The sequence below is a fragment of the Myxocyprinus asiaticus genome, chromosome 9 (genome assembly GCF_019703515.2).
Source record: "Myxocyprinus asiaticus isolate MX2 ecotype Aquarium Trade chromosome 9, UBuf_Myxa_2, whole genome shotgun sequence".
Classification (NCBI taxonomy): Eukaryota; Metazoa; Chordata; class Actinopteri; order Cypriniformes; family Catostomidae; genus Myxocyprinus; species Myxocyprinus asiaticus.
The window spans coordinates 26789855-26801128 of NC_059352.1; the positions used below are offsets into that span (position 1 = coordinate 26789855).

At 36.9% G+C, this 11274-nt stretch overlaps 2 protein-coding genes across 3 annotated transcripts in view; both read left to right on the top strand.

Moving 5' to 3' along the window:
- LOC127446362 (nucleoside diphosphate kinase 7-like) overlaps positions 1 to 11274 on the top strand; it is a 72473-nt gene that overhangs the window by 2238 nt on the left and 58961 nt on the right. For both annotated transcript variants that reach the window (XM_051707250.1, XM_051707252.1), the window contains exons 2-5: positions 3714 to 3815; positions 3904 to 4070; positions 6525 to 6635; positions 9884 to 9934. In XM_051707250.1, coding sequence (XP_051563210.1) covers positions 3714 to 3815; positions 3904 to 4070; positions 6525 to 6635; positions 9884 to 9934 — 431 coding nt within the window. The remainder of the gene's footprint in view (positions 1 to 3713; positions 3816 to 3903; positions 4071 to 6524; positions 6636 to 9883; positions 9935 to 11274) is intronic.
- Positions 8043 to 9210, top strand: LOC127446368 (uncharacterized). Its single transcript, XM_051707261.1, has 2 exons — positions 8043 to 8172; positions 8357 to 9210. The coding sequence occupies exons 1-2, from the start codon at positions 8050 to 8052 to the stop codon at positions 9080 to 9082; spliced, it is 849 nt and encodes a 282-aa protein (XP_051563221.1). The 5' UTR covers positions 8043 to 8049; the 3' UTR covers positions 9083 to 9210.

Sequence of the window (11274 nt, forward strand, 5' to 3'; positions counted from 1 at the left end):
GATACATATTCGGAAATAATTCATCGACCCGGTGTGAAAGTGGTGTCCACAAATAATTAAGGATGCTGGTTATGTAGAAAGAAAGGGTTTCTTACAGGGTATACCCGTGCCTCATCTTATTTGTACAAAGAGAGCTGTTCATTGTCTATACTATCTCTGTCACAGCTGACTGAGGGTTAAAAATAGGCCTTGTTTGGGGAAGGAGTCCCATTACCAGTAGATTCATGATAGACCACTCAGTTATGTTAAAAGGATTTTCTTGGAGTTTGTTTTTGAAGAGCTGAGAATGCTGCTTTTTTTATTTTCAAAAATGACAATTCATTTGGTTAATTCTTTTGGTAAATTCATTTACCACATGTCGTTCCAAACCCATATGATGCATAACACAATAGGAGAAGTTAGGCAGAATGTTGGAGATTGACAGCCTCAGTTACCTTTTACTTTAATTGCATGGGGGAAAATAATGCAATAAAAGTGAATGGTGACTGAGGCTAACATACAACAAACAAACACAACAGTTTTTTGGGGGAGGGGGGGGTGGTGTAGTAACTCACCTCAATTCAGGTGGTGGTGGATGAATCTCAGTTGCCTCCACGTCTGAGACAGTCAATCTGCACATCTTATCACGTGGCTTGTTGAGCGTGTTAGGTAGCGCATGTGGAGGCTCATGCTGTTCTCTGTGGCATCCATGCACAACTAACCATGTGCCCCACCAAGAGCGAGAACCACATTATAGCATCCATGAAGAGGTTAACCCAACGTGACTCATCCCACCCTAGCAACTGGGCCAATTGGTTGCTTAGGAAGCCTGACTGGAGCCACTCAGCACGCCCTGGATTCGAGCTTGCGATTCCAGGTGTGGTAGTCAGCGTCTTTACTTGCTGAGCTACCCAGGCCCCCCCACTCAACTTAGTTTTAAATCAACCTTAAAATAATACTAAATTTCACATTATACCACATTTCAGTCTGATATGTTGTTGACCAATATTATTATTATTATTATTAAAACTTTCCTCAAGATACTCTACATCTTCTCAAAGCAATCAAACAAAGAAAATAATACATAAGTAAAAAAAATCCAATTAAAATAAACACTTCATTAGGCTCTTAATTACTTAAGTCATCTCTATAAAGAATATATGAATATCTGTAGGCAAACATGGTTGTTTATTTTTTTTTTCATAACATCAAACATCAATGAACAGATTTTTAGTTAGGGTGATGATGTATAGTTTAAAACCCTTTATTTTGGTACATGACACAGTGTTGTAGCTGTTTTTCTTGACAGTGGTGGTTTGAATGTCAGGCTGTCTAGCAGTTTGAGATGTCTGACTTCCTCTATAGTGCTTTAAGGTAAAAAAAATCAGTATAGGCCTAATATGTTGGATTGAAGCAGGCTTGAGTAGCGTGAGTGGTCCCATTTTGCCCTCTCATGTCTCAGTAGCACAAATATCCCAGGTAGGTCTGTCTGCAGGCTGGAGACCTCCAAATGGGGGTGGAATCTCCAAAAGAGGGCGGGGTTATTCCAAAGGGGGCGTGGTTACTCCAAAAAGGGGGTTGCACCAACTCCAAAAGGGGGCGTCACTTCCACTCACAGTTTAGGGAAAGGGTTAGGTTAGGGGCTTTGTATATCTTCAATGGCAATTTGGAGCTCACGCCCATTTTTGGAGCAATGCCTGGAAGCCTGCTGGACTTCATCCAGAGATAGCGCACTCAACACTCACATGAAACACAGATGCGTGTGAGAAGATGAAAAGTATTATAGCACTTATAAATCACCAAACGCAGGATGAATGTCATTGAATATGCTGAAATTTTCAATGCCAGAAAAACCCTGTCCATGTTTCCTCAATTCTCTCAGACTACTTTCAATACGTGTTTGGGATTGAAAACCGCATTTACTTGCAGTTAGTCCCACGTGAAGTCCTGCGCACTAATAGATACGCACACTCCCCACACATGGACATTTACGTATCGCGATACATGAAATAGCAAAATCTTGATCAATTGTCACTTTATATCATCGTCACGATGTTATTGTCATATAGCCCAGCCCTACTCGTTTGTGTTCCACAAAAGAATTAAAGTCATATGGGTTTGTAACAACAGGAGGGTGAGTAAATGGTGTGCACTGAAGATGGTTTTCTGTCAGTTTTTTCAGTAATTACCAATATGTTAATATTAATATGGATTACATAATAATTAGGCCTAGCAGATAATTTCTCATCAGTATTCTGCTCATGTTCTTAGTAACGTACCACTGAATCATTTGTGTCTGTGATATGCTGGATTTTACCCATAAGGAGGCGATCAGCAGGAAACAGAAATCACACCAGCATACTCTCCATGTTTTTGTTCAAGGGCACCTCTGAGTTGTTGTCAAGGGGAAATCAACCACTTCACAGTGGAACAAGAGTAATACTGGCAGTGATTTAAATAAAGTCTGTTTTAGTAAACTCTTTTCATACTCTTCTTTTGAGGACTGTTTTATGCAAATGAAAATATTATTAGCTTTAGAGGACGTCATGATTAGGGTTACAAAATAACAATATTGGTACCATTCAATGTTTTTTTTTTTTAAAGACCATATTAAATGATACCGGTATAATCAGCATTAAGTTGTACTTGTGCTATGTATATGTAAACGATATATATACAGTATTATCAGCCACCATGATCTCTAAAAATTGGGATTGGCATTGACCTTTAACAAACTCGTGTCGGTCGACCACTATTCACATTGATTGGTATACATAACAATTTAAAGGAATATTCTGGGTTCCTTTGTTGAGCTCAATCGACAGCATGTGTAGCATAATGTTGATTAACACAACAATAAATTTCAAATTGTCCCTCCTTTTCTTTAGAAAAAGCAAAAATCTGGGTTACAGTGAGGCATTTCCAATGCAAGTGAATGGTGCCAATTTTTAGAGGGTTTAAATGCAGAAATGTTTAGCTTATCATTTTTTAAAGCACTAACATTAATTCTTTTGTTAAAATTGGCTATAACTTTACACAGAAAAGGTTAGTTAGTGATTTAAATGCACTAAAATCATGTTAACATGCATATTGTTTACATCTTGTGGCGATACTTTTGAAACCGTGAGTATTTTAATGTTTACAGATTGGCCCAATTCACTTCCACTGTAAGTGCCTCACTGTCACCCAGATTTTTGCTTTTTTTAAAGAAAAAGGAGGGACGAGTCGAAATAAATTTTTGTGATAGTAAACATTATGCCACAAATGCTGTTGATGTAGCTAACTTGTATTGAACTCGGAATATTCATTTAAGCTATTTTTGCTTCAATAATAAATGTATTTATTTTTGTTATTTAATAATTTGTTTTATTTAAACAGACAAAATTGTATAGATTTATAATCTTAGCCATCAAATCATATATCAGCCATAGAATGAAATAATTCACATCAACCAGAATGTCTATATTTGTGCATCCCAAATGTTTGTGTGTGAGTTCAGGAGCAGTAGTTCCAGCAGTTGAATAATAGCTCCCTATGCGCGTTGAGGCTCCCCAGGGGATCAAAGGCTGACGGTCTGAACTTCTGACTCGGCATGTTAACAGGGCCCAGCTGCCTTTCTGTGTTGAGGGTCAGAGCGCGGCTGTTGTGGCTCCTTGTCTAAGCATGAGGGTCAGCTCAGTGACATTCCCCTGCTGGGCCTGTCTTCACTGTATGTTTTGTTGTGTTATACACAGGAGGAACGCTTTGCCTTTCTGGCTGAGTGGTACGACCCCAGTGCTGCTCTCCTGCGACGATACCAGCTGCTCTACTACTCTAAAGATGGCTCAGTGGAGATGGTGCGTTCTGATCAGATTTCAGACTCTGACATCCAGCTATGTTTGAGCTTCGTACCCTTCACAAGCATCTTTTTTCTCATTGATATAGTTTGATATGAAGAACCAGCGCACCTTTCTAAGGCGGACCAAGTATGATGACCTCCATCCAGAGGATCTGTTTGTTGGCAACCGAGTAAACATCTTCTCTCGTCAGCTGAACCTCATAGGTTATGGGGACCAATACACAGCCAACAAACTGGGCAGTAAGAAGGAGAGGTACTTTTTCCTTGTGCTACTGAGGCAAGGCAGAAGCTTTGTAATTCTATGTCTAAAGGTGACTTTATACCCACAAGTTAAGGCTGCTATGAGCAGGCTCTGTACCGCCTCAAAATACATAATGCTGTATTTACATAAAATACATAAAAGCCATATTAACCTCCTGAGACCCGAGCATGACTGCTGTGTGCATTTTCCATTCCATTTTTTGATTTGTAACTAGTAGTCCCTAAGAAACATGCAAAAATAAAAATCTTAAAAGTTTTAATCAAATTTTTTTTTTTGTAATCAAATTGTTTGTGTTTCCTGGAGGATTGGTTATTCATGTTTTTGAGACGTTACAGACATTACACAAGAAATTAGCATAAATAATTCTAATTTAAAGTAATAACCAGCAACATCCAATCACTGCCACCAATTTGTATCTTGCTTCCTTATAAGGGAATTACTTAACCTCCAGTGTGCTGTCTGTCTGCACTGGTCTCAGAACAGTTTGAAATGTATCTTGTTTTCACCCTAAATTTATACAGCCTCTGAAATCAACATTTTCCAGTTTTTGGATGCTTCCATTGATTCGCTATGTGATAATGCATAGTGAAGATAGGATATTTTAACATAGTCCATGTATGTGGTCATTGTGTTTAACAGCATGCCGTTTTGCAATAAATCGATTACATTTTTAAAATGCCATATCGGATTAAACTAGAGACTCTACTCCTTTGACTCAAACAGGTTTTAATGTAAAAATGTAATTAGGTTTCTTAGCAGATTTAGTTTTGTTGCCGTTACTCTCAAAGACAAACTCAGCTGAGATCAGCGCCATGTTGTTTTATCACATGACTCATGCATCGAAAGTTTAAATCTTTAATAACAGCCTGGTGTCTCCTGAACTGAGATCAGTCAGTTTAAATTAAATTAAATTATGCATAGCCTATAGTGAAGCGAAAACATAATGTCCATGCATGTGGACACAGAGTCTCAGGAGGTTAAAATATGCCAGCTCTGACCCCTAGTACCAAAGGCAGCTCTTATGCTCAGCATCAGTGCAGCCTTCAACTTTGTCATTGTCTTGAAATAATATATATTTTATAATCTTTAATTTCATATTATTGTTTGTAATTTTATATTTTACATTTCGTAATTTAATGTTTTTTATTTTCATAATTTCATATTTGAAGCATTACTTTAGTTCATTTTCACCATTAAAGGAATACTTCACTCAAAAATGAACAAATTATCACCATTTACTTACCCTGATGTTGTTCCAAACCTGTATGACTTTCTTCTGTAAACACATGTAGAATGTTACTCTTTGCCACTTTTTTTTCCATATAATGAAAGTGAATGGTGGAAGAATCTCAAATCTACATACTCTTCATTTAGTGTTATGAATAGTTATTATTCTTTTATATCACAAAAAATGTCATTAACAACTTTGTTCACACTTCATCTTTGTACCTGATGAACTTGTTCAGGGCCCTTTTTAATCTCAAGCACCTACTGCTATGCATATCACTGAATATTGATAACTGCTCTATTGAATCAAGTCTTTGCTTTTATCACACTATATAAATCACATTCACACTGTTTCTCTCCTGTGAGATTAATGAAAGTGTGTCATGAATATCAATTTGGAAAGATAACAGAGGGACAGATACAGGCTATGTTCACTCCTCTAAGTAAACTTGAACTGACTACTTAATTTACTGCTGTTATTTAGTCAGACCATCATTATCTATTACTGTGACAGGAGCAGCTTTCAAACTTTTAATTTCTTGGAAGAATTGTTGCATTATTTAAAAAAATTAAAAAATACAAATGCAAGGGTGCCAGTTTTTGGCAGTGACTGTAGCTAACTCTTAACTATTCACTCTAAACAAATCTAACCAATGTGCCCTTTTTGGTTAAATAAATTGGTTATACCTTCCAACTTTTTACTACTATGAACTATACTTTGGATACTGATTTGGTTAGCTGCAATAAGGTTTTTTTTCTTTTTTCTTTGATTTGCACTACCAGTCCAAAGTTTTGAAACACTTACTCATTCTATATTACAATTATTATTATTTTTTTTCCTTCACATTTTAGAATAATAGTAAAGTCATTAAAACTTTGGAATAACATAAATGGAACTATGGGAATTATGTTGTGACTAAACAAAATCCAAAATAAATAAAAACTGTGTTATATTTTAGCACCTTCAAAGTATTCACCCTTTACCTAGAATTTGTAGACATGTACTCTTGACATTTTCTCAACCAACTTCTTGAGGTATCACCCTGGGATGCTTTTTAAACAGTATTAAAGGAGTTCCCATCTATGTTGGGCACTTATAAAAAATGTGCGAGATTTACAGTGTTAAATAAGGCAGAAATGCATCATCACAGTCTGTGATAAGGTCTATAAAGTGCTCAAAGTGTATATTATTAAAATATTCTTGTCTGATGTCTTTAGGACTTTGGCTATGGTTAAGCCGGATGCAGTAACCAAAGTTGGCGACATTATTCAGATGATTTATGATGCCAACCTTATTGTCACCAAAGTCAAAATGACCAAACTTACATGGTAAGCCAAAAACAATGTTTTAATAAATGAAATGTGTTTAAAGTAAGAATGATCATATTAGCTGCTGTCCTTTTACCAAGATTATAGCCCTAGAAACAAAGTCTAGAAATCAGGCCTCAGGGAGAGTTTTTAAAACAATTTGAGATGTTATTATGCTAATGTGGAGTTCAGATGTTTTATGGAATCTAAGTGTGCATTCTCAAAACTGGTGATGGATTTGAGAGAATCACATGTTCAGAAAAAAAGCAAATGACAGCAAAAAACATGCACTGCTTAGATGTTAGCTTGCTCTATATGTTTGCCTGTTTTCCACAACACTTGTTGTCTAAGCCCCTGACCATTATTAGCACTCACAGATTAAGTCAGGTATGATAAAAATGTTGTATACACCCTGTTTGTGGGTTTATATTTTGAAACACTTTACAATGTAAGTAACTTTCAATGAGTATCTCATTTGTAACTGCTTTTGCACAGTACCAGGAATGGATTATATTCATAGCACAATGCAGCAATTATTAACTTAGGTTGTGAGGGGAGTATGTAAGAGAAAAGATGCAGTGTTGAAAGTTGCAGGCATGATTTCTTGTCCCTTTTTTGTTAAGGTCAGTGAGTGTTTTTAATCCTAATTTGATCATATGTGTGCTGTTAGATTAAAAGTATCTGGACTGCTAATACAACTTTTCAGTCTCTAAGATCATAACTTTCCTCAATCAAAATTGTGCAGATCAGCCAAGATTGTTCCAGTGGAGAGTCCTTAAGATTAGAGTGGTCATTAAGAGTAAATTTGGGGACATTTTCAGGAAAATATCAGAGGAAAATGACTTAGCAGGGCTTTGTATCCTTGTGTCTCCATAACTACAAATGTGAGCCAATCAGAAAGAGATATGTAGGGAATTCCTGAGAGCAATCAGACATTCTGTGTAAATTGTAATTTCCAGAAGCCCAGTTGTTTGTGGAATTAATTTTTAGTTATTTTGGACATCTGAAATGACAAATGTTTCTGTAATAGTAGACACCCCATCAATAACACCGTGTAACCAATTAATTTTTGTATTTTTTATTTTTTTGGTTCCTGGGTAGTAAGAGTTATTTCCTAATTGCTTATGCCTCAAAAGTATAGAAAATGGCTATTATTCCCCACAAATTTTGCTTTTGTGACCAGGATAGTGATATTTTGAAATTTACCTATTTTCCAGAACATTCCAGATAGATTCCGTGCTGAGTAAACTTGGAGTAACTTCTAGAACTTTCTAGAACTTTCCAGTAATATAAATAGTAGTATAAATACAGGGGCCTTAAGCCCACCTGTTCAGTTTAGTTCCAGCTGCCTAAGTGGATACATATCTTCATTCCGGCAGACGCATTTGGCTAAGTCTGTGGCCAATTTATCAAGACAAGAGCGAAAAAGTACTCCATGGAAGCATCTGCTAAGATGTGTGAGGCCTACAAAGCATATTTCGGCATGCCTGTCGGGGATCAAGACAAATCCTGGGCACCTCATTTCAACTGTGAGCACTGCAAAAAAAAACTCTGGATGGTAAGATGGACAATTGTTGCTCGGATTTTTGTTATAAAATTTGTTAATTTTTAAAATTGTAAAAGTTTTTAATTTTAAAATGTTATACAATTTTCAATGTTATTGAAAAAATATATCATATATGAAAAATGTTGCGAGAATCTCTTACACATTAGTCATGGGTGAAATACATTTATTTTTGTAGGATGGTGGAAAAGAGAGCCATGAAGTTCGCTATCCCAAGAATTTGCGGGAACCCACTGACCACTCAAGCAACTGCTACTTCTGCATGGCGGACCCTTCCAAACGTTGGACTGGCAAGAATGCACCTGCTATCACATATCCGGACCTTCCTTCATCCATCGCCCTGGTGCCACACTGCCACGAGCTCCCCGTATCCACTCCTCAGAAGAGAGAGCAGCCGTCTTTAGAAGAGAGCAGCAAGTCAGAGAGCGAGAAAGACGTTGTAGATCCAGATGACAATTTCAGAGGTGGAGCTGAGGAGAGAAACCCATATTACCCCAACCAAAAAGACCTCAATGACTTGATTAGAGATCTTGGTCTCACCAAGTCCAGTGCCGAGCTTTTGACGTCTAGGCTCAAGCAGTGGAACTTGTTGGATGAAAGTGTGCAAGTCGCAGATCAGAGGAAGCGTCATCAACCTTTTTCCAGCTTCTTCACCCGTCAAGATGGGCTCTGCTTCTGCCACAAAGTGACCAGTCTGTTCAAGGCAATCGGAATCGCCTGTAACCAGAATGAGTGGTGCCTCTTCATTGACAGCTCATCCAGGAGCCTCAAAGCCGTGCTGCTCCATAATGGTAACAAGTACCCGTCTCTTCCCCTGGCTCACTCGGTGCACCTCAAACAGGATTACAACAGCATCAAGATCTTTCTGGACGCCTTAAAGTATGATGAGTACATTTGGGGCTGATTCGTGAAAGTGATTTACAGTATAATCGTAAATCTCGAAAAACTACTCACTTCTAAATCTTTTGTAGTCATTTTTGTATTACTTTATTATAAATACATGTTAATTTGGATTCATATGTTGTTTTTTTCTGACTTTATGTGAACGAAAAGACACAAATTCGCCTGTTTTCTCATTGGAAATAGGTACATTTCAAAATATCACTGTCCTGGTCCCAAAAGCAAACTTTGTGGGGAATAATAGCCATTTTCTATACTACTGAGGCATAAGCAATTAGGAAATAACACTTACTACCCAGGAACAAAAATTGTATTACATAGTGGAAAACGTTTGACTGTTACTACACAAGTGGTTTAGTACTAAATTTTTTGGAGAATGGAAAATGCTGATGGTTAATCTTTCCTTTTCCTCTTGAAAAAGGCTGACTTTGAGGGTTTCTAAGAAAGACCATGTTGTTTTAGCCTGGTCAGGTTTTGTTGCTTTTAACCTTTCCTCAAAGTAGCAAACAGCTGTTCATTGACAGAGACTGTCCTTGTCAAAGTATGAAGACTGGTGTAAAATGTTACATAGGGAACTTTCCAATTTTTCTAGTTGACAATAAAGTCATCACAGTGATTCATGTAATATAGTCTTAAATATTACCGTTATGATTGGATACTGTTCATTTCAAGAGGCGAGGACAAGATGAAATGCACAGTATGTGCAGTTCTCTGTTTCACTATAGGAGTCAGTCAAGAGATGGTTTGGAGGGTTTTGGAGATCACTTTTTATCCCTGTGTACTTACTTTTTTGGCTTTCTTACAGGAAGCAGGCAGCAGACTTTTACACGGAACATCAGTCAAAGTCTTTTTTCAAGTGAGTCTTTCCTGAGTGAATGATTGACTTGTCTAATATGTGAGGGCTGCTTTTGAAGGAGATTCTGACACCTGAACGGTCAGCATTGAGATTGTTTTGACTTAGTCACAGTGACATGACATGAAATGACTTTGACGTGTCCTTCCATTGACTTTGCATGACATTGCACATATTTTTAAAAACAAATCTATCATTGACATCTTAGTGATTTTTTTTTTCTTCTTCTATGCATTCCTAATAACTAGACTGTTTAGTAAATTTGCACCAGTGTTAATGCTTATGTCAAGATTCCTATGATAATGGAAAATATTAAAATATCAGGCCTAGAAAGATTCTAAAAGTCATGGAAATTTCTATATTGAATATTTGTTTTAATTGAATAAATATTGCTTTTTTAAAAAAGTAAAACTTGCCTTCAAGCCGAAGTCTGATTTGAAATTAAATTGATATTTTTAGTTAGTTCTTTTTAATAAATGAATCAAACCGGTTCACAAAACATTCTGGGGGGAATTCACTAAGAATTAATTGCACCCGGTAAATGCGCTTTTTATTAGCATGCGCTCTCTGCGCTGGTTTAGTGCCCCATTCACTAAAGAAATTATGCATATCAGGCAATAGTGCAAACGTGCCCACAAAAACACAATTTGCACATGTAATTCCGATTTTGCGAGCCAATTCTCAGTGCTATATTGCGGAGGATGCCGGAGACCACTGTAGTTGACACTCTGGCGGGACTGTTCATCGTCACTATGATCCAGACACCTAAATAATCTTTTAAACATCCAGAAAGTGAACTTGACCACACCGCACATCTGGATATATGCCAGGCTATAACACTCTTCTCCATCATTTGATCACTGTTTGATGAATTACTGCTGATATGATTGGTTGAAAATGTTTACAAACATCTCTTTTAAATAAAAATCATTTTACCGCCTACTTTCATTCATGGTAATAGCGCAATTTAAGTTGCACAAGGCAATTTTTGTGAATGAAGCGCAATCTTCAATGAGCCTAATTAACATAGAAGGAAGGCACGTTTGCACAAAATGGAATGACAATGACTTTATTTAAATACTCAAGACACAGCACAGTTTCAGTGCTGATTGCGCCTGTTAAAATAAATTGCGCTCATATACCATGTGCAAAAGTGGTTCAACTGTTTAGTGAATCTGCCCCTCTGAATGATTCATTAGTGAATCAGTCTGAATCAAAATTATTTTTTAAAATCCTACTATCACAAATGACTGAAAGGGTCATGGAAAATACATGGATTTTCCTTGGTCAAAAAGTGTGGGGACCCTGTTATGCTTATAACAAGTTTATTAAATCATGTTTGG

Bases quoted from the DNA above. Each gene is read 5' to 3' on its own strand.
- LOC127446368 (XM_051707261.1), top strand. From the start codon at position 8,050: ATGGAAGCATCTGCTAAGATGTGTGAGGCCTACAAAGCATATTTCGGC. The intron at 8,173-8,356 runs GTAAGATGGACA...TTATTTTTGTAG, and splicing joins GCAAAAAAAAACTCTGGATG to GATGGTGGAAAAGAGAGCCA.